At 51.8% G+C, this 25,283-nt stretch overlaps 8 protein-coding genes and 1 non-coding gene across 9 annotated transcripts; 4 read left to right on the plus strand and 5 right to left on the minus strand.

The window, feature by feature from the left end:
* Positions 1-531: 531 nt before the first annotated feature.
* On the minus strand, positions 532-618 carry BDP81DRAFT_t120. Its single transcript has one exon. It is a non-coding gene; the product is annotated as a tRNA-Glu (tRNA).
* Positions 619-1,001: 383 nt separating this feature from the next.
* On the plus strand, positions 1,002-3,033 carry BDP81DRAFT_423856 (FAD dependent oxidoreductase family protein). The gene is made up of 2 exons (XM_060590105.1): positions 1,002-1,283; positions 1,382-3,033. The coding sequence occupies exon 2, from the start codon at positions 1,432-1,434 to the stop codon at positions 2,875-2,877; it is 1,446 nt and encodes a 481-aa protein (XP_060447895.1). The 5' UTR covers positions 1,002-1,283; positions 1,382-1,431; the 3' UTR covers positions 2,878-3,033.
* A 730-nt stretch (positions 3,034-3,763) lies between these two features.
* On the minus strand, positions 3,764-5,109 carry BDP81DRAFT_314482 (major facilitator superfamily domain-containing protein; the record flags this gene model as incomplete). Its single annotated transcript, XM_060583997.1, has 5 exons — positions 3,764-4,386; positions 4,498-4,570; positions 4,622-4,796; positions 4,853-4,916; positions 4,977-5,109. The coding sequence occupies 5 exons, from the start codon at positions 5,107-5,109 to the stop codon at positions 3,764-3,766; spliced, it is 1,068 nt and encodes a 355-aa protein (XP_060447896.1).
* Positions 5,110-5,799: 690 nt separating this feature from the next.
* BDP81DRAFT_371225 (uncharacterized protein) lies at positions 5,800-7,252 on the minus strand (the record flags this gene model as incomplete). Its single annotated transcript, XM_060586625.1, has 4 exons — positions 5,800-6,180; positions 6,237-6,466; positions 6,516-6,953; positions 7,044-7,252. The coding sequence occupies 4 exons, from the start codon at positions 7,250-7,252 to the stop codon at positions 5,879-5,881; spliced, it is 1,179 nt and encodes a 392-aa protein (XP_060447897.1). The 3' UTR covers positions 5,800-5,878.
* A 2,081-nt stretch (positions 7,253-9,333) lies between these two features.
* BDP81DRAFT_480147 (uncharacterized protein) lies at positions 9,334-10,793 on the plus strand (the record flags this gene model as incomplete). The annotated part of the gene is made up of 5 exons (XM_060594913.1): positions 9,334-9,525; positions 9,585-9,816; positions 9,896-10,154; positions 10,205-10,273; positions 10,427-10,793. 5 exons carry the CDS (start codon positions 9,334-9,336, stop codon positions 10,791-10,793), a joined length of 1,119 nt encoding a protein of 372 aa, XP_060447898.1.
* A 63-nt stretch (positions 10,794-10,856) lies between these two features.
* Positions 10,857-11,689, minus strand: BDP81DRAFT_314519 (short chain dehydrogenase; the record flags this gene model as incomplete). The annotated part of the gene is made up of 2 exons (XM_060584002.1): positions 10,857-11,581; positions 11,659-11,689. The coding sequence occupies 2 exons, from the start codon at positions 11,687-11,689 to the stop codon at positions 10,857-10,859; spliced, it is 756 nt and encodes a 251-aa protein (XP_060447899.1).
* An 8,005-nt stretch (positions 11,690-19,694) lies between these two features.
* BDP81DRAFT_314612 (uncharacterized protein) lies at positions 19,695-20,102 on the plus strand (the record flags this gene model as incomplete). The annotated part of the gene is made up of 1 exon (XM_060584012.1): positions 19,695-20,102. A coding segment is annotated over one exon (408 nt), but the record flags the coding sequence as incomplete, so codon positions are not given.
* Positions 20,103-20,123: 21 nt separating this feature from the next.
* Positions 20,124-21,262, minus strand: BDP81DRAFT_423863 (TPR domain-containing protein). The gene has a single exon (XM_060590106.1). The coding sequence runs from the start codon at positions 21,156-21,158 to the stop codon at positions 20,274-20,276; it is 885 nt and encodes a 294-aa protein (XP_060447901.1). The 5' UTR covers positions 21,159-21,262; the 3' UTR covers positions 20,124-20,273.
* A 525-nt stretch (positions 21,263-21,787) lies between these two features.
* On the plus strand, positions 21,788-22,283 carry BDP81DRAFT_345662 (uncharacterized protein). Its single transcript, XM_060586097.1, has 2 exons — positions 21,788-22,060; positions 22,245-22,283. Exons 1-2 carry the CDS (start codon positions 21,834-21,836, stop codon positions 22,276-22,278), a joined length of 261 nt encoding a protein of 86 aa, XP_060447902.1. The 5' UTR covers positions 21,788-21,833; the 3' UTR covers positions 22,279-22,283.
* The last annotated feature ends 3,000 nt before the right edge of the window (positions 22,284-25,283 follow it).

The following is a 25,283-nucleotide window of genomic DNA, read 5'->3' on the forward strand; positions in this document are numbered from 1 at the left end:
CATCACAGTCAAGGACGGTCGACGTATGGTCGAACGGAGGCAGGCATCTGAGATCGCCAAGGCGGTAGCTCTCGTGGAGGCGGCCAACGCGAGGATCCGTTCTGCTATCAAAAAAGGGGCTTCCGAGGCAGGAAAAAAAGCCAGGAGGATGAGGAATAGTGGCCAATTACACCCTGCGTACCTAGTCGACGGTCCAGGCAACGGGCGGCTGTTGAAAAGGGTGTAGTTGAGGCTGTAGTATAATGGTGTAATTACGACGATTATCTGGCCGTTTGGGCGATGCGGCCGTTTGGCTGAAAAGCACCCACTTTAGTGGGTGGTGAGTGTCGAATGCCCATTAAAGTGGGGGCGGGCACGAGTATCACTTGGCTAGCTAGCTTTCCGATTTCGGGTTTCGCGTGATGTGCAAAAAATGAAACTTTCTTTAGACCACTTTAATGTCTGTTCCAAGTCAGATACTCCGTACACAACAAACAAAGCCCAGCGGGAAGGAGGTAGTTAGAGTAACAAAAGGCAGTGAAAAGCAAAAGATTCCGAAACCGAGAATCGAACTCGGGGCTATGCCTAACCTCTCACGGAGATGAGAGGGCATCATGTTGGCCACTACACCATATCGGATGTTGCTAAAATTTCAGCACGAGTTGGACAATAGGAATGGTGCGTAGAATGACTGGAGACAGCCCCGGTGAATGTGGAGATATCTGCGTGGATTCCGAGCCGTTGAGTGGCTCTTCTTTATGTCGACTAGCTAGATGCCTGCGGGTTTCCGTTCAGAGTGGGCGGCTGCCCCGTTTGGGGGGTTAATCGAGGGTTCGAGGTCTGGTTCCTGAATCATTCGAGCAGCTCATTCTGGGCTAAGGTAGAGAGAAGCCGTTTTCGCATTCGTGAATTAGCACGAGGTATTGCTATAAATTTGCGTCAATACCGCTAGTCAAAGCTTAAAAGGACTCGGTGGAGCCGGCCAAGTCATTTGCACCGTTAACTGTCAACGTCAAAGTTTCCTTCTATATTAATAATAATCTCCTTCACTGTGTAGTCCGGCATTCTGCTCCCGACCCTTGAGAGCTAGTGCGCCCGTGGCTACCATCAGCGGTCGCTGCGGGTGTCATGACACTTACACGGTAACCGGGGCCTGTGAAGGATGCGGAACTTTGCCTGGTTCGGCACTCGTAAATGCCCGCCATCTCGACTTCAGGGTCGTCCGGCCGTAACGGCGCAGGTTCTCTAAGAGAGATTATGGCCCTGGGCAATGTTGTGGGAGGAGTAAATCAATAAATACAGCTGTGAGTCTCGGAGAACACGCTTGCATCCTCTCTTCCTGAGTCTTTCCCACTACGTGCCGCATAGCCAACCAATCTCTAATACGGCGTGCGCTTGTCAGTACCACCCAGTTCAACTACAGTCATTCGTTACCCTTTCCATTTTCACGTCATGAAGTTCAACCAGCTCGCCTCGCCCGCCTGGGCTCTCCTGCTCTCCCAAGCCGCAGCGAAGCCCTACATCGAGTCCAAGATCGACGTCGACGTCGCCATCATCGGCGGCGGCAGCGCCGGCATCCACGCCGCGATCCAGCTCAAGGACGCCGGCGCAAAGATCGCAGTCATCGAGAAGAAGTCCCAGATTGGTGGCCACGCGGAGACTTATATCAACCCGCAGACCAAGATTCCGGCCAACGTCGGTGTCGTCCTCCTCGAGAACCAGGAAATTGTCAGCAACTACTTCTCCCGCCTCAACGTCTCGACCATCAAGGCCAACCCGCTCACCAGCGCCACCACCGGCGCGTCAAAGAGCTACGACTTCTCCCTCGGGTTTCCTATTCCGGCGCAGAACGCCTCTGCCACGGCCGGGCAGCAACAGGCGCTCCAGGCTGCCGCGCAGGCCTACTCGACCAACGTGTTAGCCAAGTACCCCTGGATCGACCAGGGCTTCCTCGTTCCCGACCCCGTGCCGGAGGAGCTCACGCTCCCCTTTGCGGAGCTCGCTCAAAAGTACAACTTCACGGCGCTCCTGACCGTCATCGCCCAGTTCAACTGGTGGACCGGAGACATCTCAACGATCCCGGCATTGTACGGCATCAAGGGCCTCGGGCCCGGTCTGCTCCAGAGTCTCTTTGGCGAGTTCATCCTCTCCGGCAACGGTGATACCCGGGCTCTGTACGACGCCGCGGCCACGGAGCTCGGCGACAGCGTCCTACTCAACTCCGACGTCCTCAAGGTGAAGCGCGACGTCAAGATTGACGAGGACACCACCTCGAGCGTCACCGTCCTCGTCCAACAGCCAGGCCAACCCAAGAAGCTCATCCGCGCCCGCAAGCTCCTCATCGCCATTCCCCCTATCATGGAGAACGTGGCCAAGTACGACCTCAGCTCGGACGAGCACGCCCTCTTCTCCAAGTTCTCCGCCCTCGGCTACTGGGCCGGCGTCGCCACGATCCCGGGCCTGAACACCAGCCTCACCAACGTCGGCGTCCAGGACCCCTTCAACCAGCCCGTCGTCCCCGGCACGAACGGCTTCAACACGGCCGGGTCCCCCAACGACTTCCTCGTCGCCGTCGGCTTTCAGGATACAAACTACACCGAGGCGGACGCCAAGGCCGTCCTCGTCAAGAACTTGGCTACGCTGGCCGCCGTCGGTGCCGTTCCCAAGGACGCGGCGCAGACGGTCACATTCCCCTACGTCTCGGACCACAAGCCCTACAATGTCCGCGTCTCGACCGAGGAGATCAAGGGCGGGTTCTACGGGAAGCTGCTTGCTTTGGAGGGAGCGCGTAACACGTACTGGGCTGGCGCTACGTTCTCTGGCCACAACAGCGCGCTGGTGTGGTCGTTCAATGAGGGGACGGTTTTGCCAGGTCTGAAGAAGGATCTTGGTCTGTAGTGGAAATACACTCTTACTAGCATGGCGAAGGAGGCTGGAAGCTTGAAATGGGCATATTAGAGCCTTGGCCCCCAGCCTACATAGAAAAATCATCTCAGTATCAATTTCTGCGCCAATCTGATAGCTCTTCCAGGATTAGGTGAAATGATAATCGCGTGATTTGTAAGTCCATCGCCCTAGCTGTGACAAAGAAGTCAATTACAACCCTCCATGCGCTCTGGTCCACGGGGTGATATCGGATTCGGAGCCCAGATCATGCTTTGGACCCGGAGTTGACTTGAATATGCTTCGCGTCAGATTTCTGGGCTACGTTCGTGTGCGAGATATCTGTGTCGCTTTCCAGGCCAGATACTTCACCTGGGAGTCGGTCCCCAACGAGGAGGGCAGCCCAGGTCGTCGCTGGTGCTCCTATGTAGAATACGACGACAGATATAACCAAGTTCGTCATCAAGGAGGCACTGCGGACAGAGCCGACAGCATAGGCCAGGGCCGACCCCAACGATTCTCCAGAGCAGAGGACACCCATCGACAAAGCAATGGTGTCCGCTTCAACGTCAAATGTCCCGAGAGTCCAATAGAGCCAGACGCTGACATTCTCATAGGCAATACTAAAACGATTTGTTAGCTGTTGGTATTCCTTTCACAGTGAATTTGGTTCGAACCGTAGGGTCCTGGGGGTGACGAAGTATCAATATCTCTGTATTGATTGATTCTGCGTAATGTGTAAAAGGGAGATTCCAACCGTAGGTTGGTTGGGTAGTCGCGGTCTAATTGTACCACCTCGAGGTGGTCCATGCTCTTGCCCTTATCCGCGGTCGAATTGGACTTCCAATCCGACATTAGCATTCATCGCCATGGTTGATTTGGAGGTCAGTGAGTAGAACTCTTACTGGTAGAGAATGAAGATTGCAACTCCCTCGCCGAAGCTCTCGCTGATCCAGTCAATTTCTCCAGGACTCTCTCTTGCCCATCGCTCCTGGACGACCAGATTCCAGATCCAAACAAGTGTGAAGAGAGTCAATAAGAAATACCAGCTCCAACGCGCTTCGGTAGTTCTCTTCAAGTGTTTTGAATCAAGCCACCAGCCGGCAAGAACATTGGATATCGCGCCGACAACAGCGATGATGAAACCGGCTAGTGTACGAGCACGAACTGTAAAATACGCAGCCATGTAGTTCCCTTGGTATGTGACGCCCCACTGCGCGGTGACGAAGGCCGGAATGAGAAGCAAGACCTCTTTCCGCTTGAACTGCGCGAGAAAGCCCCTGAACTGCGTCTTGAACGATCGCTGAGAGTTTGCAAAGATGGGCTTCTTTCCGTCTTTACGGGTCAGCTTGTCAGGCGGTGCCAACAGTAGTGAAAGTGGCAGCCCCAAGCACTGGATTGCAACGAGAACCAGGTAAGTTGAAGGAGAGATGGCGCCGGTTGTGTTGCTGTCTTTGTTGATGGCGAGTTGAATCGCGGTGGCGATGATGGATCCGAGTTTCCCAAGTGCCATCCAAATACTAACTGTGCGAGAATTAGCAATGAGGGAGGGGGACTCGGAGACTCCTTCGAGGCCTCTCAAAGTCTCGAGATGGGTTGTGAAGGTTTCGAAGAAGAAGAAAGAGAAAAACCTACTACAAACACCACGACGAGCGACTTCGGGATAGCCTACGGCTATGGCGGCTTCACCTGGCCACAGTGCTGATGCCTACTTCAAATCAGAAACATCTCACCGTCAATGTGACGGGGGGGAACCAACTGATATCCCACACGTAACAGCACCGAAGGTAAGAAACCACTGAGTTCCCCAAATCGAGTTGCAATATAGGGCAGCGGAGTACGGCACATAGCCCAGAGTTCCCACGGCCACAATCCACTTCATGCCAATCAAGTTTCCGATCATACTTGCCAGCTGTGACAGCACAATCATAATTCTAAGCTATCAGCTACGCGGACACAAAAGCTTTAGAATAGTATGAAATCAACTCACACGAAGGTGATGACATTTACGGCATTGATGACGTGTGGCTCAGCCTGACCAATGGCACCCAAGTCTGAAGATATTACATGTAATCAGCAATAGTTTACCAAAATAATTATTCTTAACAGCTTACTGTTCATTGCCGTCCATATTCCGGGTTGAGTGAAGCTGATGAGACCTAGCAAGACAGCTTGAAATACCGTTCCGCGAAAAACATCGTGGGCCTTGCTTTTGGCCTTCGGCGTCTGCAGGCTATGTTCAGACATGATCGAGAATCCCGGCACAAGTGGAGGAAGGAATGTGTCTTAATTCAATGACTCGAAGCTGCATCTGAAAGAATTGCGCTTTCTTTTATAAGCCGGCCAAAAACCACTTCAAGACAGTCTCATCTGCGCGATAACGGCATTGCGTTGTGGCAGGTCTTGATGGTACAACGCGCCAAGTGGATGCAACTCTACGAACAAGATCCTCAACGCCCTTGAGAGCCGCATGGAAGTTTCCCATCCACTTTCCAATGCTACACATTCCAGGCAAGAAAGTGGGAACTTGAAGACGATAACACTGACCACATTGCTGCTAGACATGGGTTATTTCCCGATATCTTTCCGGAAGGTCGTCACGCCATAGCCCTCGTCAGATTGGATCTACTCTGGCCCCATCAGCGGACTAGAGAGTCTTAACCTGACAGATGTCCAACTGTATGAGTGGAAGGTTTTACAGAAGTCCGATCAAGATGTGTCTGATGTTTCTCAAGTGACAAGTAGACTGCCAGGATAGTTGGATATGGCTTCACGTACAATGCCTAGTACAGGCAACCCTAGCAGGATTGCATGCAGGCACAAATCCTGGCATAGAGGTTTGGATTTGGAATGATTCACAAGTTGAAATCTTCGCTGCACTTTCATGATGAGTTCTTTGGTTGAACAACTGAAAGCATGCTTCTCAAAGAATGGTTTGCATTATTAACCTCAATACTCCAAACCACATTTATCCTAGTACTCCATCGGGGTTTTGAGATGGAAGTTCATTATGCTTTTATAGATAGATGTAGCAGAACGGAGTATCGTCAACCGTGTTCAACAGCTCCTTGATAGGGCGGTCTTGTGCCAAGACGCTCATTTCAACTATGTCCTCCTTCGTGGCATCACGGCTCGGTGGCAGATTGAGAATCGTGATGGTTCCAGCAATTTCAAAAGCCTCCCAAAGGTGAAGGGCCTGCCAGATCCAGTAAACGCGGTCGACCATGGCATGATGGAGGAAGAAGGACGGATCGGTCGGGGAGGAGTAGAGATCACTAGCATCTCCATTTGCGACGAAGTGGCCTGAAGCGTGTATGCCTGCGATTGAAATATTAGTCTCAAATTCCGTTGTCTCGGTAACTCGTCGCACATACCCAAGAAGCCATCCCAGAAGCGACCCTGGAGTTCATTTTGGAATGTGGAAATATTCTTAGAAGCTTGGCCAACAGTGACGTTGAGCAGATTGGGAGTCGTCAACCAAGTAGACGCTGTGTATGAGCTCAAGTCGCGGCGCAAACAACGTGGGTTGTACTCCATTGGACCATTGGGGTTGGGATCCATGCCATCCATGCCGGGAGATACTGGGCCGAGATTGACAGTCATGCTATATGCTGTCAGATCAACCCTTTCAAGAAGTTGAGGATGTTACTTACTTCACGAGAGGGCCGCTCGTGACACAGCCGCCGCCATTTCCAGACGGTACTGCAATCTCGCCGTATGGAGAAGCACTCACGCTACCATTGTGAGCAACGTAGGCACCATCGCCGCTCAGGCTGGTGTCACTCCCGTCATAGACTGGAGACTTGCGCGGATCATCAGTGTGAGCGAACCAGTTCCAGTAAGGCTGGGTTCCCTTGTAACCACACTCGGTTTTCAAAGCATTTTCGTACGCCCAGGTAAAATACCTATGCCATGTCAAGAAGTTGCCTGTACCGTGGATGGTACGAGTCTGGTTGATATGAACGGCAACGAAGTCGTCATATCGGTTGCGGGCTCCGGGTGCGAACGATGGGTCGGACTTGGAAGGAGACGTCAACATGCACTGAACGGCACTGATGTACTCCTTGCGCTCCGCGGTAGAGAAAGCAGCCCTAAGCCAAGATGTCAGATGCGTGCCCTAATCCTAGCCATTCGTCTTACAAGAAAGGCTTGAAGCAATTATGAGACAAGGTAGGACCTACCAATCCCTGCGAACACTAGCGTTGAAAAGGTTGCAACCACGCTTGGAAATGGTCCCATTGGCCTCAGCAGCCTTCAAACTCTCCATGGCCTGTGCTTGCAGGTCTGCGAGCACATCTCCGGCGTCACGAGCCTCGAGAGGGGTGTCGAGGGGAGCGCCGTAGGCGACAACCGCCAAGCCAAGGACGGCTGTGATCTTGACGGGAATCATCGTGTTCGGCTAAATCCTGCTTTTGATGAAAGGAGGTTCCAGATGCAAGCTTCCGCTTCAGGAGGGGAAAGAGATCTGCAAGGGCAGCGGAGCGAGGGTGGGTGAGAAAAAGGAACAGAGAAACGTGGCATTTGAGAATGTGGACGGCTTCTATATACACCGAGGCACGCTCCCACCGGTGAAGAGCGTTCCCGTCACTGCCGGATGTAATTTTAACATATTGATACGAGTCCACTTGGCGAGCGAATCCATCGCCACAGTTGACCAAATTCGTAGAGTTACTCAAGTGTTGGTCAACATCTTGCATGTGGATGTCATAAGGCCTATGGAAAGGCTCGATTTCTCGGCACTTCGGTGGTGATATCTGAACTAGGCAAGTCGTCCTCGTTACTGACCCCTGACCCTTGAATTCAAGCCCGCGTCTTGACATCGAGGAAGTCAAGGACGCCATTGCCCTCACTCACCCCACGGCCTGCATGGATTTGATACAGTCTGAGTGTGCGAATGATGCTCTGGAGGCTGATGGAAAAGTTCTCAAAGTCCCGAACACGCAAGCCAGTCCATATCGAGGAGTCAGGACCACCCCTCTGAGCTTCTGAGGAAGCTTCGAAGATGAGTTGCAAGTCTGCAAGTTGCAACGAGGGCCCCCGCCCCCGCTCGTCAGAATGTCACATCATCTTAGCTCCAACGTTCCAACCCATGCAGGGGCTCCACAGTCTGTCAACATTAGATGTTAGTTCCAACAGAAACGCTAGGGGAGTTCGGGGAACATGCCCTACAACGGCCCGCATCACACCACCAGGCATGGATCTAGTGCGTCAGGATCGGATATGGCTGCGGTTGCGGTTGCGGTTGAAGACCGTCGACGAATGACTTTTCTCACTTCTTTCCTTACCCCTGGCCCCCAAGCCTCCATTGCCCTGGCTCGACGAGTCGACTTACATCCCGCATTTAGTAGAGAATTGCTCACATGAAAGTCTTTTACCCGCGATCCCTGGGGAAAAGATCATCTAACACGGTTCATTTACCTCAAAGAGACATCAAACAGTGGAGCAACTGCGTCTCTCGCCTCAATCACTTTTCCGCCAAGTTGATTTCCCCTGATCTTTCGGACATTCGTACATCGCATTGGGAAATGATATCGTGCTTCTTGTTGACCGAGAGGCTGGCGATTGGCATGGGCCGGCCTTGGTGGCTTTCCAAAAGACTCGGCGGCATATAGTGTAGGCAGACATACATGCAGCCAAGGCTGCAAAACTTGGTGAAGGAAATAAATCCTCACAGCCCAACTTGAGCGATGGGTGTTTCGACGGAATCTCGCCGCAGTCTCGCAGCCCAAGTTCCACTGATCCCTGGAAGTTGACGAAAAATAGTAACGAGTATCACTTAACCTCCAGTTCAAGTTGGAACAGACTTCTTCGGTGGCAAGTTGTCCGGGGAGAATTTTCACTAGATCGTCCTTAGTAAACTTGAAGGAAACGAGGAAAGAAAAGCAAGTGAATAGCTTCAAGAGTATTCAGGCTCATTCGCCGTTTTCATCTTGACTGTGTATATTAGACATGAATTTCACACAACTCACTCATGCAAGGGAAACTCAACATCCGAAGGGCTCGGGTGGCCAGGGGACGACACACTTTTCTGTGCCGCAGCGATGCCGTTGACTAACAGTAGTGCAGATTTCATCCCACCGGATGCCTGATTTCTCGATGAAGACGGCTGCAGGAGTGAGCTCGCCACATCAGAGCCATGTTTATGAAATTTCACGCTCTGAAGAGGCAGGTGGACTTCAAACCCCCTTGACACCTAAAGTGAATGGAACGTAGGTGGACGAGCAACTCGCATCATTTCAGTTCCCGTACCAATGATTGCTGTGAGACGACCGTGGTACGCTTTTGGCTTCTGCTTTGCTTCCTGTCTTCACAGATAGCAAACTGATTCTTACATGTTGCATGTGAGTATTCATGATATGAACTCATGACTCGCTCTTCTATCCGGGATTGCTTTCTCTCTATCATCTATGTATTCAGCTTCTTACTTTGCCTGGTATCGGTGTACGTCTTGTTTAGCTATAATCGGCCACAATGTCCTCAGCTGCACCACCTACCACGCCCCTTGACCCGGAATGGGCCAAAGAGAGCAATACCGCCATGATTGTTGGCGTCACTGGTGGCTTCCACGCTCTTGCTCTGCTTTTTGTTGGCCTTCGCGTGTACACCCGTGCAGCCATCGTCAAAGTTATGGGAAGAGACGACTACGTTGCCATCGCATCTGTGGTACGTCTCCTTGTGTCCAGCTTTTGTCCTTAGGGTTGAGAAATATTGATTTTTGGAAGCTCTGTGCTGTGGCAGGCATGACAATCTTTTCAGTGCAATCCTTCTACGGTCTTGGGAAGCACACACTTACCATCCCTGCCGAGAACATGGTCATCATGAGAAAGTCAAGCTTCTTCCAGTCGATTATATCTTCCATCGCTGGTTTGGCATTGCTGAAAGTATCGATTGGCCTCTCTCTCCTCCGGCTCAGTAGGAGTATCTGGTACTCGAGATCTCTTTGGGCATTGATTGGTAAGTGCCTACCTCGAATTGTGACTGACCAGACACAAGACCCCACAAACGATGCTTTGCTGATTGCGACTACCCACAGTCTTTGTGTCTGCCTACAGTTTCGTGGCCTGGATGACGTTCTTCTTCTACTGTCAGCCACTGGAAGGCTATTGGGACAAGAGTTTGAAACCCAAATGCTACCCAATCACTCTCTTCATCAAATTCGGCTTGATCAATACTGCCTTCAACATCTTCACTGATGTATGCTTCGCTACACTTCCTGTGAGCATCATCTGGACGTTGCAGATGAAGCTGAGGACACGGATATATCTCATCATTGTTCTCAGTCTTGGTTACTTGTGTGTTGAACCCCAATTGAGGTGTCGCTTTCTGCGCTAAGTGTTCACAGTGCGGTAGCTATGGGTGTCATCAAGTCAGTCTACCAAATAGCCTATGGGAAAGACATGGACAAGACTTTGTAAGTCGCATAGAGCTATCACCTCGCATAGAGCTATCACCTCGCAAGTGTTCCCAACTAACAACTACAAAGTTACCAGAGTATCCAATTCTGGGAATTGTAAGCTTCTTTCCTTAACTATCATCTGCTTTCTTCAATACTAAATCGTCATAGCTTACAACTTAACCTCGGAATCATCGCCGCTTGCGCACCATCTTTGAAGCCTCTTGTCGGTCATGCCCTCAAAATCTCATCGAGCGACCGTTACCATGGCGAATTGTACGAGAACAGAAGGCCGGCCGGAACAAATACCTCGAAGCGCCGCCAGGGTTACAGAGTGCATGACAGCCAAGTTGAATACGAGATGCATAGCCGACCTCTTGCTGGACCTCCTGAGGTACCGCGCAGCGCCGGTAGTGACCTACATCGAAGCCCATATGAGAAAGACGGCGCTAGGGGGTCTGGAAGCGAGGACATGATCCTCCAGGATGATAAAGGACAGGGGATTATGCGGACCACAGAAATATCGATAAAGCGATGAGTTGAGAGACCCAAATTTCTAGCGTTCGAATAGTTTGGTATCCTCCTAATACTTCTGAACGGATCACCACTGGAACTGCCCACCATTCCTCTGAAGAAACTTGCCAACCTCACCATCTCTCTTGCCCTCAACAATCTCGAGAATGCCCTGCGCGCTGGTTTCCGAACTCTCAGCACCTCCATCAATTCTGTTCTGCCTGTCACCTTCACCCGTAAGATTGGTGACGACCCATCCAGGGCAGAAGGCCCAGACTTTTGCGCCCCAGCTATTGTAGGCCCACAGCATATGCGCCGTCGCCATGTTCAGCGCCGCCTTGGAGATGCGGTAGGCATCGCCGGGAACATCGTAAAATGCACCACCCGGAGTAGTGCGTCCGTGGATGGAACCGAGACCACTCGTGACGTTGATGATTCTCGCGTCCTTGGACTTCTTGAGTAGCGGTATCAGAGCCTCGGTGAGGAGCAATGCGCTAGCTGCGTTGGTGTTGAAAGTGTCGATCAGCTCAGACCGGCGATCCTTGGGTTGTGTAATGACAATGCCGGCGTTGTTGACGAGGACGTCGAGGACGCCAAAGTCGGCGGTGAGCTTCTCAACCGCCGCCTTGATGGAGTCGTCGGAAGTGATGTCGAGCTCCAAGAGGCTCACAGTGCCGGCCGGCTTCCGGGCCTGGAGATCTTCCACGGCCTTGGCGCCCCGCTCCGCGCTACGGGAGCCGACGACGACGTGATTGTCGGGGGATGCGGAGACCAAAGCCCAGGTGCTGTCGAAGCCAATGCCCTGGTTTGCACCTGAATTCTGTTAGCTCTGATTCCGATTGTTGACTACCTTAGTGGCATGTATGCTTTCATCATGAGCAAGAACTAACCAGTGATGAGAATGATCTTCTTAGAAGACATGTTGAGATACAATGTTGGTACGTGGAGTATTGCGAGTAGTAATAGAGATGCGATGTGCTTGTCCTCTGTTATGGATTCCATTGATGAATACCTTTGAGTTGTATTTATAGTCTCAATGCAAACAGAAGTGTTGAAGCTCTTCCGCTTGCATTCCTCGGAAACCGGTGAAGTGTCGTGGTTTCTCCGTCCGTTAAAGCCATAAAGTCCGGAATTAGAAATCTAGAGACAGGCAACCAGGCTGCTCCGACTGCAAAGTCTAACGTTATGCACCAATCGTAACTGTTGGTTCACGGGGTCGTATACGACAAATAGTGGTAGCAATTATCACTCGTCTGTTGGTGATCCTATTGCTTGTTCTTCTTGTTGTTCTATCTTACATTGTAGGCAGGAGTCGGTCGAAGTAGGTAGTGACGGCCTGGGTGGTTGCCCCACCTTTATCCGGCCGTGATGACTAAGCCAGTTGTCCCACTTCGCCCAGGGCAGGTGCCAGCCAGCCCATGTGTTACGCCCGCCGCAACTTGTCACTGTGGGCGCGTATCTATATAATGCAGAACAAGGGACAATGATGCCGGAGTTGTGGCAGGTGCAGGTGGGTCACGTGAGGCAGCTCCTTCACATCTCGGAGCTGCCCCACCTACACCTTGCCCAGATATCCAGCCCAGCCAGCGCTCAGCTTTTCCCATCATCATCATCAGATCCAATACAGTAGTATTGCCTCCACAGGTTATGAGAGCCCAGCGTTGACTCTTTTTCTTTTTACCCCATATGAATTGATCGCCCAGCTCTGCGTAGAGCCCGTTCAATTGAGCAGTTACTAATCTGTCGACCAGAGATCGCGGCGTCGCGACTGGCAACGGCAGAGGTACAGATTCCTCAAAAAAAAAAAACAATAACAGACGCGACCGTACAGGCCGTCTACACCTATACACACACTATCACGAATCTTTCACCTCCATCGTCATCATGGCTGGCAACCGCGCCCGCTGGGAGGTGCCCGACCTCAAGGGAGAAGAAAATTGGGACCAATGGTACGCAGTACTGCATCTCACCCTTGAGACTCTCGATTACGAGAAGTACGTCGATGAAGACGTCTCTCAACCCCATCGCGATGATCCTATCACTCCAGCGCAGGCTGTGGCCTTCACTACTTGGAAGAGCCAGCGCATTGAAACGTACGGCATCATCATCGCATCAATCAGCAAAGTCCTCGATCGTCTCCTCGCTGATGGATACGACATCAAGACGGCTGACCGCAACCCCTTCCTTCTCATGAACAAATTGAAGACCATCATCCCCAAGATTTCAGAGGATGCCGTCGCCGAGCTCGTTCGAGAGCTCTGCAACCTCAAGCGAAAGGACTTCTCAGATACTCATAAGTATCTCCAGCGTGGCCAGTATCTCATTCGTCGTATCGATGAGCTGGTCCCCTCTTGGCACAAGAAAGCCATGTTCATCCTACTCAACGGATGCCAACAAGAATATCCAGCACTTTACGACAAGTACGTCGAGGACAACACCAAGACCCTTGAAGATCTCACACGCGATCTCACATTCAAGGCCAATGCCGAAAGGACTGCTTCACTCAATGCCGCGAAGGGCTACGTCGCCGTTGGAAACAACAGCAACGGCAACAACAAGGCCTCCGGTAACACCTCAAACAACAATCAGCGACCTAACAACAACTACAATGGTCCTGACTGCCAACACTGCGGCAAGAAACATGCGACTACCTCTTGCTGGGTCGCCCATCCCGACCTCATCCCGTCCAACCATAAGTACCGTGAGAACCTGCTCAAGAAAGCTGCTGCTCATACTTGTACCTCCGAATGCCGGGAGGGTAAGGCAGTCGCGGTCAAGGCTACGCCGAACGTTCTCCACCAGAACACAATGGGACATACAGTCTTGCCGTGCTCAACTTCGATGGCAACGGGCAGAATTAACCGTGACGACATTATCCTGGATTCCGGGTGCTCGCGAACCACTTTCAACAACCTCAGTTGGTTCACCTCCTTCACCGAGGCAATACTGCCACCCATGGAAGTCGCCAACGGTCAGTACGCATCGCCAGCTGGTTACGGCACGGTTTACTTCACTGCCGTTGATCCAGATGACAGCAACAAGGTGGTCGACTGGTCAATTGAGGATGTACAGTACTGCCCTGACTGCCCAGTCAACCTGCTGAGTCAAGGCACACTCCGTCAGCAGGGCTACAAGGTCAGCGACGACACTATCCACATTGGAAACAACGTCGCGATCGCCAAACTCGATTGGCATAACAATGTTGCCGTTATCGTCACCAACAACTACGAAGGCCCGAAAATTAACGCGGCCCTTAACCTTGCTATGGTAAGCAAGAATAACAACAAAGTCACATTTGACCTTATGCACAAGCGACTTTGCCACGCGGGCAAGAGCAGGGTCGTTGAAGCCTGCCGTCGTGTGGGCATAACTTTTCCTCAACAAGAAATTGACACCTTTCACTGCGAGGCTTGCCACCTAGGCAAATCTCAACAACTCATCAGCAGAGAAACCCCCATTCGAGAGGCCCAGCCCGGTCATCTCATTCACATGGACTTGGTACAATTCGAACCCTTGTCCTATACAAAGTCACGTTATCTAATTCACATGATCGACGCGCGTACAGGCTTCCAGTGGCGATACTTGCTCAAGAGCAAGCGTGCTGACGAAGTGCTTGATCGTATCGAAGAATTCATCAACTTCTTCGAAAACCAGACCAACCTTTCGATTAAGGCGTTTCAAATAGACAACGGCACCGAGCTTTTCAATGCTCTTTCGCAGGAGCTGTACACCAAACGAGGCATTAAAGTCAAATTGACTGTTGCTGACACCCCAAGCATGAATGGAAAGGCAGAGCGAGCTGGCCGGACTTTTGCAGAGGCGGCCCGAACCATGCTGATTGACGCCAACCTTCCTGATTATCTCTGGGACTATGCCGTCACCACAGTCATCACGATTGCCAACCTGTTGCCCAAAGCAACCAATCCAGGCCATCTCAGCCCCCACGAGATGCTCGCGAAAGATCTCAATCTTGACGAAGCCCATCACGTACCGTATATCCACCATATCCGCACTTTCGGCTGCGTTGCCTATCTCCACCGCAAGGGGTCATTGCAACCAGCCCGCGCCAACAAGATGGAGACAAGAGCCATCAAGGGATATCTCGTTGGATACGACTCACTTCACGGCCATCTCTTCTACGTCTACGTACCTCAAAGCCACAAGGTATACCGCTGCCGCGATGTTCGTTTCTATGAACAGGGCAAGCACCAGGACGAAGACAATGACCCAACCATTGATCACGATGCCATTTTTGCTGATCCAGACACCAGCACCTCATCTGTTGAGTATGAAGGAGCACAGAAGTCGTCCAGCACTCCTGACCGCCAGGACGAAACCACTGACAACAAGTCTGCCGAAGAGGCAACTACCCAAAACCCTCTTCCAACCCCTGAACCAGACAGCCCTATTGATCAGCAGATGTCTGCTAACATAACTGTTCAACAGCACGATACTGATACATCTTTCGATAACGCTATCGAAGAAGCTATCCAACAGGATATAGATGAAGCAACTATAGTAGTTGCCACAGAAGATCACGATCTTCAACCTACAACACAACCAACTAGACGAACTCGTCAATCTCGCCCTCCTCCAAGCCAACCAAACAGAGCCTCAACACGTGAGCATGTCAGAAACTCACAGGGCACTTGGGTCAAGAAGAGGGGCGGTTTCAGCGGTTGCTCTCTCCGAGGCAACACGTATGCCAAGTCTGATGGTTATCAACAAGCCTATGTCAGCCTTGACACAGTTGTGTGGGAAGACAACCAGCCTCCAGTATTATCTGCCATCGCCGCTGCCGCACTCGCTGGTCCAACCGTACCTCGCACTTTCAAGCAGGCCAAAGAGGGTCCTGAGTGGGACAAGTGGCAACCTGCTTTTGATAAGCAAATCAAGGCGCTACAGCAAGCCGAAGCCTGGGAACTCGTTGACCCTCCAACCGGAGAAAAGATTCTTCCTGGCCAATGGATATGCGATATCAAGTCTGACGGCAGATATCGTGCCCGATGGGTTGTCTGTGGCAACCACGCGGTATCTGACTGGTCCGCTGAACAATTGTACGCAGCTGTCGCTAATGCAACCTCTATCCGTGTTTTCTTTGCTGTTGTTGCAACCAAGACCTACATCGCAGAGTTATTCGATTACGACACAGCTTTTCTTCACGCCTCTATCCCGGACGATACCAAGGTGTACGTCCAGCAGCCCCATGGCTATCGCCAAGGAGACAAAGTCTGCCTCCTCAAGCGTGCCCTTTACGGCCACCCCATGGCACCTGTATGGTGGTTCAACAAGATCAAAGGTCACATGACTGACCTCGGTTTTCGAGCTATTGAAGGCGAAGTCTGCCTTTTTATCCATGACGAGTACAACTGCATTGTTTTGATGTATGTTGATGACAACGTCATCGCTGCTCCAGACCGGAACACTATTCGCAAAGTCAAGGATCTCCTTAAGTCATTTGTCAGCATGAAAGAACTGGGAGACGTTCAGAGATTCCTAGGTTACGAAGTCTGTCGCAATGAGAGAGCCAAGACCCTACACCTATCACAAGCCGAATTCTGTCGCAGGATGCTTCAGAAGTTCGGATACGTGGACCTCCATCCAGTCCGCACACCAATGGATCACAATATCGTCGCCAAGTGGCCAGTTGAGTATGAACCAGTTGAAACTGACCGTTGCAAGCTGTACTTGCAAATGACAGGCTCTATTAATTTCCTCTCGACCGGTACGCGCCCCGATATAACTTACGCAACTAGCAAACTCTGCGAAGCCAACAGCCGCCCTGGTGAGCACCACTTCGCAGCAATCAAGCACCTCATGAGATACCTCACTGGCACAGTCGACCTCGGCATCACCTTTGACGCTTCTATGCCTATTGATGACCTCGGACTCCATGCTGCCAGCGACGCGGCCTTTGGCGACTGTCGCCTTACCCGAGTGAGCACTGGAGGATACGTCGTTATCCTTGCCGGTGGCCCAGTGATATGGAAGTCGAAGAAACAGACTTACGTCACAACCAGCTCCACGGAAGCTGAATTCATTAACCTTACTCCAACGGGACTTTCGGTCCAATGGGTTCATAAGCTGCTGAGACTTCTCGGCTGCACTCAACCTCGTCCTACGGTCCTATTTACTGATTCCCGCAACGCGCTGATCAACGTAACGAATCCACTAAACCAGGCACGAACCAGGAACATCGATCTACGATACAAGTGGATCATCGATCAAGTCAAAAACGGCTTGTTCAACCTCAAACTTATCCGAACACATGACATGCCTGCTGACGGACTCACGAAGCCGTTAAATCACGAGAAGCACGCCAACTTCGTCAAAATGCTTGGCCTTACGAAAATCGCTTGCAAATGAGCATATAGATATCCTTATACCCGACCGAACAAACAAGGGATAAAGGATTATTTGGCTCAGGCACAGGACGGAGGATATAGGCGGAGCATGGGATACAGCGGAGGACTAATTGGGATTGTCGGTATTTGAGCCTGCTTCTCACATGTACGATAGTTTTCACTGTGGCTGGCCTGAGGGGCGGTGTGGCAGGTGCAGGTGGGTCACGTGAGGCAGCTCCTTCACATCTCGGAGCTGCCCCACCTACACCTTGCCCAGATATCCAGCCCAGCCAGCGCTCAGCTTTTCCCATCATCATCATCAGATCCAATACAGTAGTATTGCCTCCACAGGAGTCGTCATTATCGAAGCTTTTGCTTTGTGCCACAGTTGGTTGCCTTGTCCAGCTCGTAACACCATGGTACCTGCCTATTACTCCTTATCAGCCTTTGCTGTTCCAACAATAAGATATCTCTTAATTAGGTAGGTCTTTGTTGCTATATTTGCAGCCTTAGACCTTTACGTATATAGGTCATAACCCTAGGCCTTGTGTCTCTATTGTTCCAGAAATTAACTGGTACATAAGAGTTATAGCCTGGGTATATATTGATTTATATCTTATCTCTATAGCCTATCCAGGGCTCCTGGATCAGTACTATATCGATCTGATCCGCCCAGCAGAGCTCTAGGAGAGCTGTATGAGCTGGGCTTCTCTTCCCCACGTTACACTGGGCGACTCGTAGTACCCGTGGGGAGGCTGGCCTGAGCCTACTGCTCTGAGTCGAGGTCGAGGTGGGTGTAGGCATTAATAACGTTGCAATCAGGCTTCTGCGCCACCCGCTGAGCCCTGCTTCTTGAGGTAGCTAGGGTAGGTTGGCTGGGTAGGGGGGGTAGGACTGGGTCGTCAGGGGCTTGGAGCCCTTCTGCTTCAGCCCCATTCTCATCTTCATCCATGCTGCTACAGCTAGCCGCATCACTAGCGTCCGCTACAACAATTGAGTCCTGGGTAGGGGTAGGGGCGCGTGGGCGCTTTGAGCCGGGCTGATGGCTCGTTAGGCTGTTGCTAGGTTGCTGGGTGTTGCTGGCTTGGGTGCCAGCCTGGCTGCTCTGATAGAGGGCCTCATAGGCCTTCTGACCAGCCTTTCGGATCCGGGAGAGTTCCTTCCGGTCTGGGAGGGTAGGGGAGCCATTAACCACTAGGGCCCTTGCTGGACAGTCCTTATGGTTAGCTTGGAAGGGGCCGGAGCAGTTGGCGCACTTCGGTCTAGCTATGCAGGGCCCAGTCTCGTGGGATCCCGAGGGCCTGCTACAGTTGCTACAGAGTGGCTGTCGGTTACAGTATCGGTTCGAATGATATCCCTGGCATCCAGGGTCATGTCTGATTAGGGTCTTCTTCTTTTGGATAAGCTGAGACCTGCTGCTTTGGTTAAACAGTCTGAAGGGTGGTACTTCCACAGAGAAGGAGATGACCCAGGAGACTTCGTTTATAATAGGGTTTACACCTAGCCGGGACTGCTGGGCCCGGGTAGGCTTACGTCCTGTTTGGGCAAGGACCTCATCTTCTACCAGAGTAGCTGGGTCAAGGGCGTCGCCATCAAGAGTCCATGTCTTAGCAGGGCAACGTGGGACGACGTAGGTAAACCACTTAGTAGGGGTCTCAACCTTATAGGCTCTAAGACACTCTGCTAGTTTCTGTTTGTTTGCAAGGAGGGCTTGCTGGACCTGCTTATTCAGGGGTCTCAGTGAGTAGCCAGTTGCAATATGGTAGATGTGTGGGATATCTGCCAGCTGGAGCCTAAGGGCCTGGCAGACTGTCCGGCGTAGGGCGAAGGGGGCGTGCTTCCTAGCAGCCGCTAGGCCCTCTTCTGGGATACGGGTAAAGACCCGGAGGTCCTCCTTCGGTTGGGATAGAGCCTGGGCCCGGGTCTCCGTCAGACTCTGTGTCTGGACATCGGGCCGGGTGGGGATACGGGTACGGGTCGGGGCTACGGCCACGGCTGTAGTTGAAGCCGAGGCTGTTACGTCAGTCCATTTCCGGCTCGGAGCCGGAGCCGTAGTCTCGTTACCCATAATCCTCTTCAAGGCTTGGATTACATAGGTTGTAGCTTCTTTTGCAATCTGCTTCCTAGGCCCCTCAAAGCAAGAGATCACGTTGTCCACAGACTGAGCAATAGCCATAAAGACGTCCTTTCGGGCTTCATAGTGCTTAGCCTCTTCATTAAGAGCTGTAAGGACAGCTCCAGTAGCTGTCCCAGTCATAGTCGAGGGCCCCTTAGCCGTTAAGGGGGTTGTTGTTGGGGCGTCGGGCTGGCTTCCCACGAGACTGGGCCGGAGTGGCTGGGCCTCGGTTTCGCGGCGGCGTTTAGCCCTTGAGGATGGGGGCGGCTCAGAAGAGGGTCCAGAGCCTCGATCAGGGCCGGCCGAGGAGGCCGGCAACGGTCCAGAGCCCGCCGGAGGCTGCGAGGCCATCGCGGGAGAGCGCCGGAGGAGAGGGGAAGGGTTTTCAGCTGTTAAGGATTTTGGTGGTATCCCACTTATTACACTAACAGTAAATGCCAAGAAAAATTAGGCGAGAGGGAAGTTGATTGCCCGGTTCGAGTGGGAGATACCTTATATCGAACAAGAAACGAGAGCATATCGACTGCTCGAGGGTACCGGACTAGCCCCGCGGTTCCTCGCTCACATCCATGAGAATGGGCGCGTGATGGGTCTTCTGCTGGAGAAGCTGGATGGACGCTTTGCTTCCATTGAGGATCTGAACGACTGCGAGGCCGCTTTGAAGAAGCTTCACGCGCTAGGACTCGTACACGGGGATGCGAACCGATACAACTTTCTTATTATGGAAGAAGGTGTGAAGCTACTCGATTTTCATTCCTTGCAAGAAAATGCCAGCCCTGAGTCAATGAGCAAGGAGCTGGAATCGTTGTCTACGCAACTGGTCGATGAGTCAGTTCTTGGTCGCGGTTTCCGGCCAGTGGTCGATGGCATCTGATTTTGAGGTTTAAGATGTATTTCCTAGTTTGTAGATGATTAGAGACTACCTTGAATTGGACGAGATGCACGGAACGAAAAAAATTAATTATGTTGGGTATCTCGAGACGCGGAACTTCGGAAATGAAAGTCTGCTGCCTTTAGTCGACCATAGCTATTCGTTAACCCAGAATCAAATTTCAACTCCGAGCGCTTGCACTGTCTCCAGAGTAGCAGCATAAAAAGGGCTGTCATCACCCACAGCTTCCTTCTCGAGCTGCAGGCCCTTCAACGCCAGCTCCCGTCCTTCCTCTCGCTTTCCCAAGTCAAACGCTTTGCGAGCGGTAGCGATATACATCGTCGAGACCTCACGCCCGCGGATAGCCTCCGCCTCGTGAGCGTCCAATAGCGCAAGCATCATCTTGAACTCGTCCTCCGGATCCTCAGAAGCAGCTTCGGCGAAAAGCTCCAGCTTGCGCTGGATCTCCGCCCGGCGCACCTCACCAGCTTCTGAAGAGGTCGTCGAACTGCAAGCAGAGCACCCGCACGTGAAGCCGTACCCGTCATGCAACGCGGTCTGTCGGGATTGCCTCAGGCCCAAATGTTCGTCGAGGTAGGATATCGTGATTTCTTCTTCCGGCTCAATTTTTCTGGTAGCGTGAATGGTGAAAGCGTTCAAGTCCTTGTTGAAGTTTCCTTGGGCGTTGGGGACACACGAGTGGTTCAAGCGCGCAACTTGAGGAAAGAGCGCCTGGGTCTGGTTGCCAATGCTGAAGTTATTGTTCCGAAAGATATTGAGGATGGTGTGATTAGACACTATGTCTTGTGGAGCAGACTTGCTTCGCCATACTGACTCTAGCCAGCTGAAGACGCTTGACTTGCTGGGATTGGTTGATAGTGAGAGTAGTGAATTCCGGCCAGCTGTTGAGAGGAGGTGAGCTTGTCGCAGGATCGAGTTGCTGTCTGAAGAGGTGAATGTGAGTAGAGCCTGGTCAGTGAGGATTCTTTGACCTGTGAGAATTGGTCTCGAAGCAAAAACTCCGAGGCCTTTTCCGATCGCTTGTCGGACGGTAAACATTGCAGCAGGCTTGTAAGTTGACGTTGTCGCAAGCAACTATTTTGATGTGTAAGGTTTGAGTGGCCCCTGACAGAGGAAAGTATTCCATGGCCTAAAGAGGCAAGGGGGCGAATGCGGAGATTACCGATTTTAAGAACGTGTCGGGCGCCAAGGGTCCTCGCCTCTATCATTGCTCATGTATCACAGACTTGAGGTATTACCGACTTACATAGGTTCACGTAAATCATATGTCTAACCAGGCATTGGAGCTCTGCTCTTCCAAGCTTACATACGCTCATTCCAGCCCACTTGTCTCCAGTAATACCACACACCTCTACTCAGCTACCACTGGTACTTGGTCAAGCTACGGCTTGCAGATTGTAATACTCAGTACACCTCTGAATTCTAGAGAACGTCCGATAGTAGTGTTTGTATACATACCTTACTAAGACAGTGATAACTGATTTGTGTTGGGTTCTTTACCTGCCTCGATTCCGAATAGGTTTAAAGATTTTTCTCTCCGACTGAACCTGGCCGAAAGTTCCCTTTAATACAGTGCCGAGTGTCTGTAAGGTACTTTACGCACTATATCGATTGCGGCCCAAGTAAGGATGCGGTTTCCTATGCAATTAACCAACAACTTTCACCAACCAACACCACGATTTTCCATCATTACAAACCCCGCTCCTGCTCAGAATGGCTATTCAAATAGTTTCCGACCTCCATCTCGAATCTCCCAAAGCTTACGACATTTTCGAAATCGTGCCGCAAGCACCATACCTAGGCCTCCTTGGTGACATAGGGAATGTCGTGGCGCACAAAGAGGAGTGTCTCGCTTTCTTGACGCAACTTCGACAATTTCGCGCCATTCTATTCGTGCCTGGAAATCATGAAGCCTATCTGTTGGTTTGCGTGTACCACAGGTTAGTCACACAGGTATTCCTGGTATCGCGATCGGTAGCAATATCGTTGGGTTAATCTGGTGTTCTTGTTGTTGTTATTGTTGTTGATGATGATGATGATGATGATGTATTTAACGTCTGGTAACAAAAGGACGTGCCGGGCGCTGTGCCGACATGGTCTATACTAATCTAAACTATATTACAGGCTACCGTCTTCACCTAACGTTCCTGTTCAATGACTCGGGCAAATTTCGGAAAAGAAATTGGTCTCCTCTATCCATTCGCATAGAAGAGAGGCTCCCTTAGCAGAACCTAACAAGAAATCAATGCTTGCTTTGGCCATACGTTGGCGGAGGTAGCGCGGTGTAGCCTTGCGTCCACGCTTGCAGAAGTAGAAATGGACTGGTGTCTTGGGTTTCCCACAGCTGCAGTTGAGCAACGCATCTTGATGAGCGAATCTCTCGTGGTATGCTGCAAAGTCTCCATGATGGGATCTTGCTGCGTATAGCCTTCCTAGTAAGTGCCGAGGGAGGCGGAGTTCGGGCGGCTTGGGGTGAAGAATTATCTCGAGGTCGGCATATTGCCGAGGGCATTGGGATAGCCATTTTCTGGCAAAGGCTTGGAAGGTAGCTACTTTAGCTTGCCTTTCTAGGTGCGCTAATGAGGGCTGTGGTTGTGATTTTGGGATTAGTTTGCAGGCTTCCTTGGCTAGAGCATCCGCTTCTTCATTTCCTGGTACTCCCGTGTGCCCAGGGCACCACCAAACATAAACCCTGCCGGGGGTTGTCCAGCTCTCTCTTTGTCTCCGAGTCCAGGAGGAAGAGAGCCTATTGAAGGCCCTAAATCTAGCCTGGCTGCTTCCTGTGCTCTGGGAGTATAGTCTAGCCGCGACTGCGAGGTTGTCGAGGCAGATGTGGACGTTATCTGCCATACGAGCCGTAGGAGCCCGGGTGGCTTCCATCAGGCCGTGATACGCAGCATGTGCCTCCGCGTCATACACCTCAGTTTGGGACCCGAGTGGTTCGGATCCGCGGAAGATCTGCCGTGTAGCTTGGTACCCTACCCAGCCTGCTCCGGCGGAGGTGCTGCTGCCGTCCGACATCTGGGACCCGTCAGTATAGACAACAATGTCCCGCTTGGAGAAAGTTGCCATCCTGCCTGCAAAGGAGAGGGCCTGCTCTTCTTTGGTCTTATTAGGTTCGTAGCCGACCCTGGCGAGGGCTGTCTGCCAGTCCGCTAGTTGCTCCCAAGGGGGGAGTTCTAACGGATCGATGTATTCGGTATTTTTGCTTACGAGGCTTGCCATTCGTCGTAGACGTGAGTCTGGTCCTGATTTGTCCCTGAGTCTCGTTCGGAGAGGGTGTCGCTCGTCCAGACGATGGATTCTGGTGGACGCTGTGTGGAGCTTCGCGTCCAGTATCACCTCTGCTGGGGGTAGAGCCGCCTCGCGCTGTAGGATCGGTACAGGCGTAGTTCTGTATACGGGGACCATCGCTCTAATGGCTTTGGTTTGCGTCGCGTCCAGTTGGTGTAGCAGACTACCAACCCCGTTTGAGATAGTACGTCCATTCTTTATCCGGCTCTTGCCGGGCCACCATGCTTCAGATGCATAGTACTGAGTGGGTAATACACAAGAGGTGATCGCTCGACGAAGTAAGTACGTAGGCGCGCCCCAGACAGTGTTCCCTAGTCCCCGTAGTCCATTGACTACTTGGCATGCTTTTGTAGAGAGGTTTCTTACGTGACTCTTGAATGTGAGTTTACGGTCGAAGTGAACGCCGAGCCAGCGTAGAGAAGAGCCTTCTTTGATAGCCTGAACTGTATGATACCTCCCATCCGGCAAACCTACTGTGATTGATGGGTTTCCGTCTTTTCGTCTCTTAGTGAAGTGGATCAGTTCGGACTTATCGAGGTCAAAAGTGATTCCTTCCGTCGCGCCCCATCCTAAGGTTTCTTTCCATTCCTTGGTTAGGATGTCACAGTTGTTCTCTAGTGATGTTGAGCCTGCCAAGATAGCGACGTCATCGGCGTAGCCGAAACGAGATCGCTTCCTTCCTAGGCGAGCTATGCCTAGCTTGAAAAGAGGTTCAATATAGAGCATGAATAGAATGGGAGACACGGGTGAGCCTTGTGGTAGTCCGCATTCGAGACCGAAGACGTCTCCTACCTCCCCATCAAGCCTTATTCTTGCTCTCCTTCCGGTAACAAAACTTGAGACCCAGCGTACGAGGTTCTCCGGCCATCCTTGTTCGCAGAGGCGTCGGACTAGTCGTCCTGGGAGCACGGCGTCGAAAGCCCCTTTTATATCGAGCGTAAGCATAGAGGTAACCAGGCCTCTTTGCCAGGCGCACTCGATGTCGTGGATGGCCGCTGCGATGAGGTCGCTGCAAGAGCGAAGAGGGAGTGCTCCAAACTGTTGATCGTGCAGAACACGATGTTTAACTACGATCCAGGCAAGTCGTCTGGCGATGAGTCTCTCCAAGCCTTTTCCGAGGACGGCCAAGAGCGCAATTGGCCTATAGGAGCGCGGGAGTGTCTTGTCTCTTTTTCCCGGTTTTGCTAGGATCACGAGAGTTGCTTCTTTAAAACAAGTAGGATGCCAACCCTCGCGTATACACCCGCTATAAAGTGAGAGGACAATATCCTCAATAACTGGTCATGCTATTTTCAAAGCAGTCGTAGTGATTCCGTCGGTCCCAGGAGTCGTGTTTCCCGTGGTGAGAACCGAAGACCGTACCTCGTCCTTCGTAACCTGCGGGAAAGGAAGCGTAGCTTGCCTTTGTAGGACTGGGCTTTCTGTTGGTATGTCCTCGGAGATTGCAGCGTTTCTAAGGAGGACGCGGGTAAATAAGTCGCGCTTCTCTTTTGGTTGTGAGACAAGCGTGTCTTGGTTGTCTACATCTCGGAGTGGCGGGGTCTGAAAGGATCCTGTGGCTTTGTGCAACCGACCATTTAAATATGTCTTTGCTTGAGGAGGCTGAGGAGATCTTATCTTTCCAAAAGGCATCCTTGGAGCGTTTAAACTCGTAGAGGAAGTCCTGTTTTAGAGCTTCGACCTCTCTTCTTCCCATTGGCAGTTCACTCCGGCTGCGCGGAGTCTTGCTAACATCGCTCGCTTACTCGCATAGGCTCGGTGTTTACGTGTGCAGCTCTCGCTCCAGTATGGTCTCCCTGTACCTTTCCCGAGCGTGCGCTTTGTGGAAGCCGTGAGTGCTTTAATAAGACAGTCCGTAAGCTGTTGTGC

This window comes from Colletotrichum phormii (genome assembly GCF_030913505.1).
Source record: "Colletotrichum phormii strain CBS 102054 chromosome Unknown BDP81scaffold_6, whole genome shotgun sequence".
NCBI classification, from domain to species: Eukaryota; Fungi; Ascomycota; class Sordariomycetes; order Glomerellales; family Glomerellaceae; genus Colletotrichum; species Colletotrichum phormii.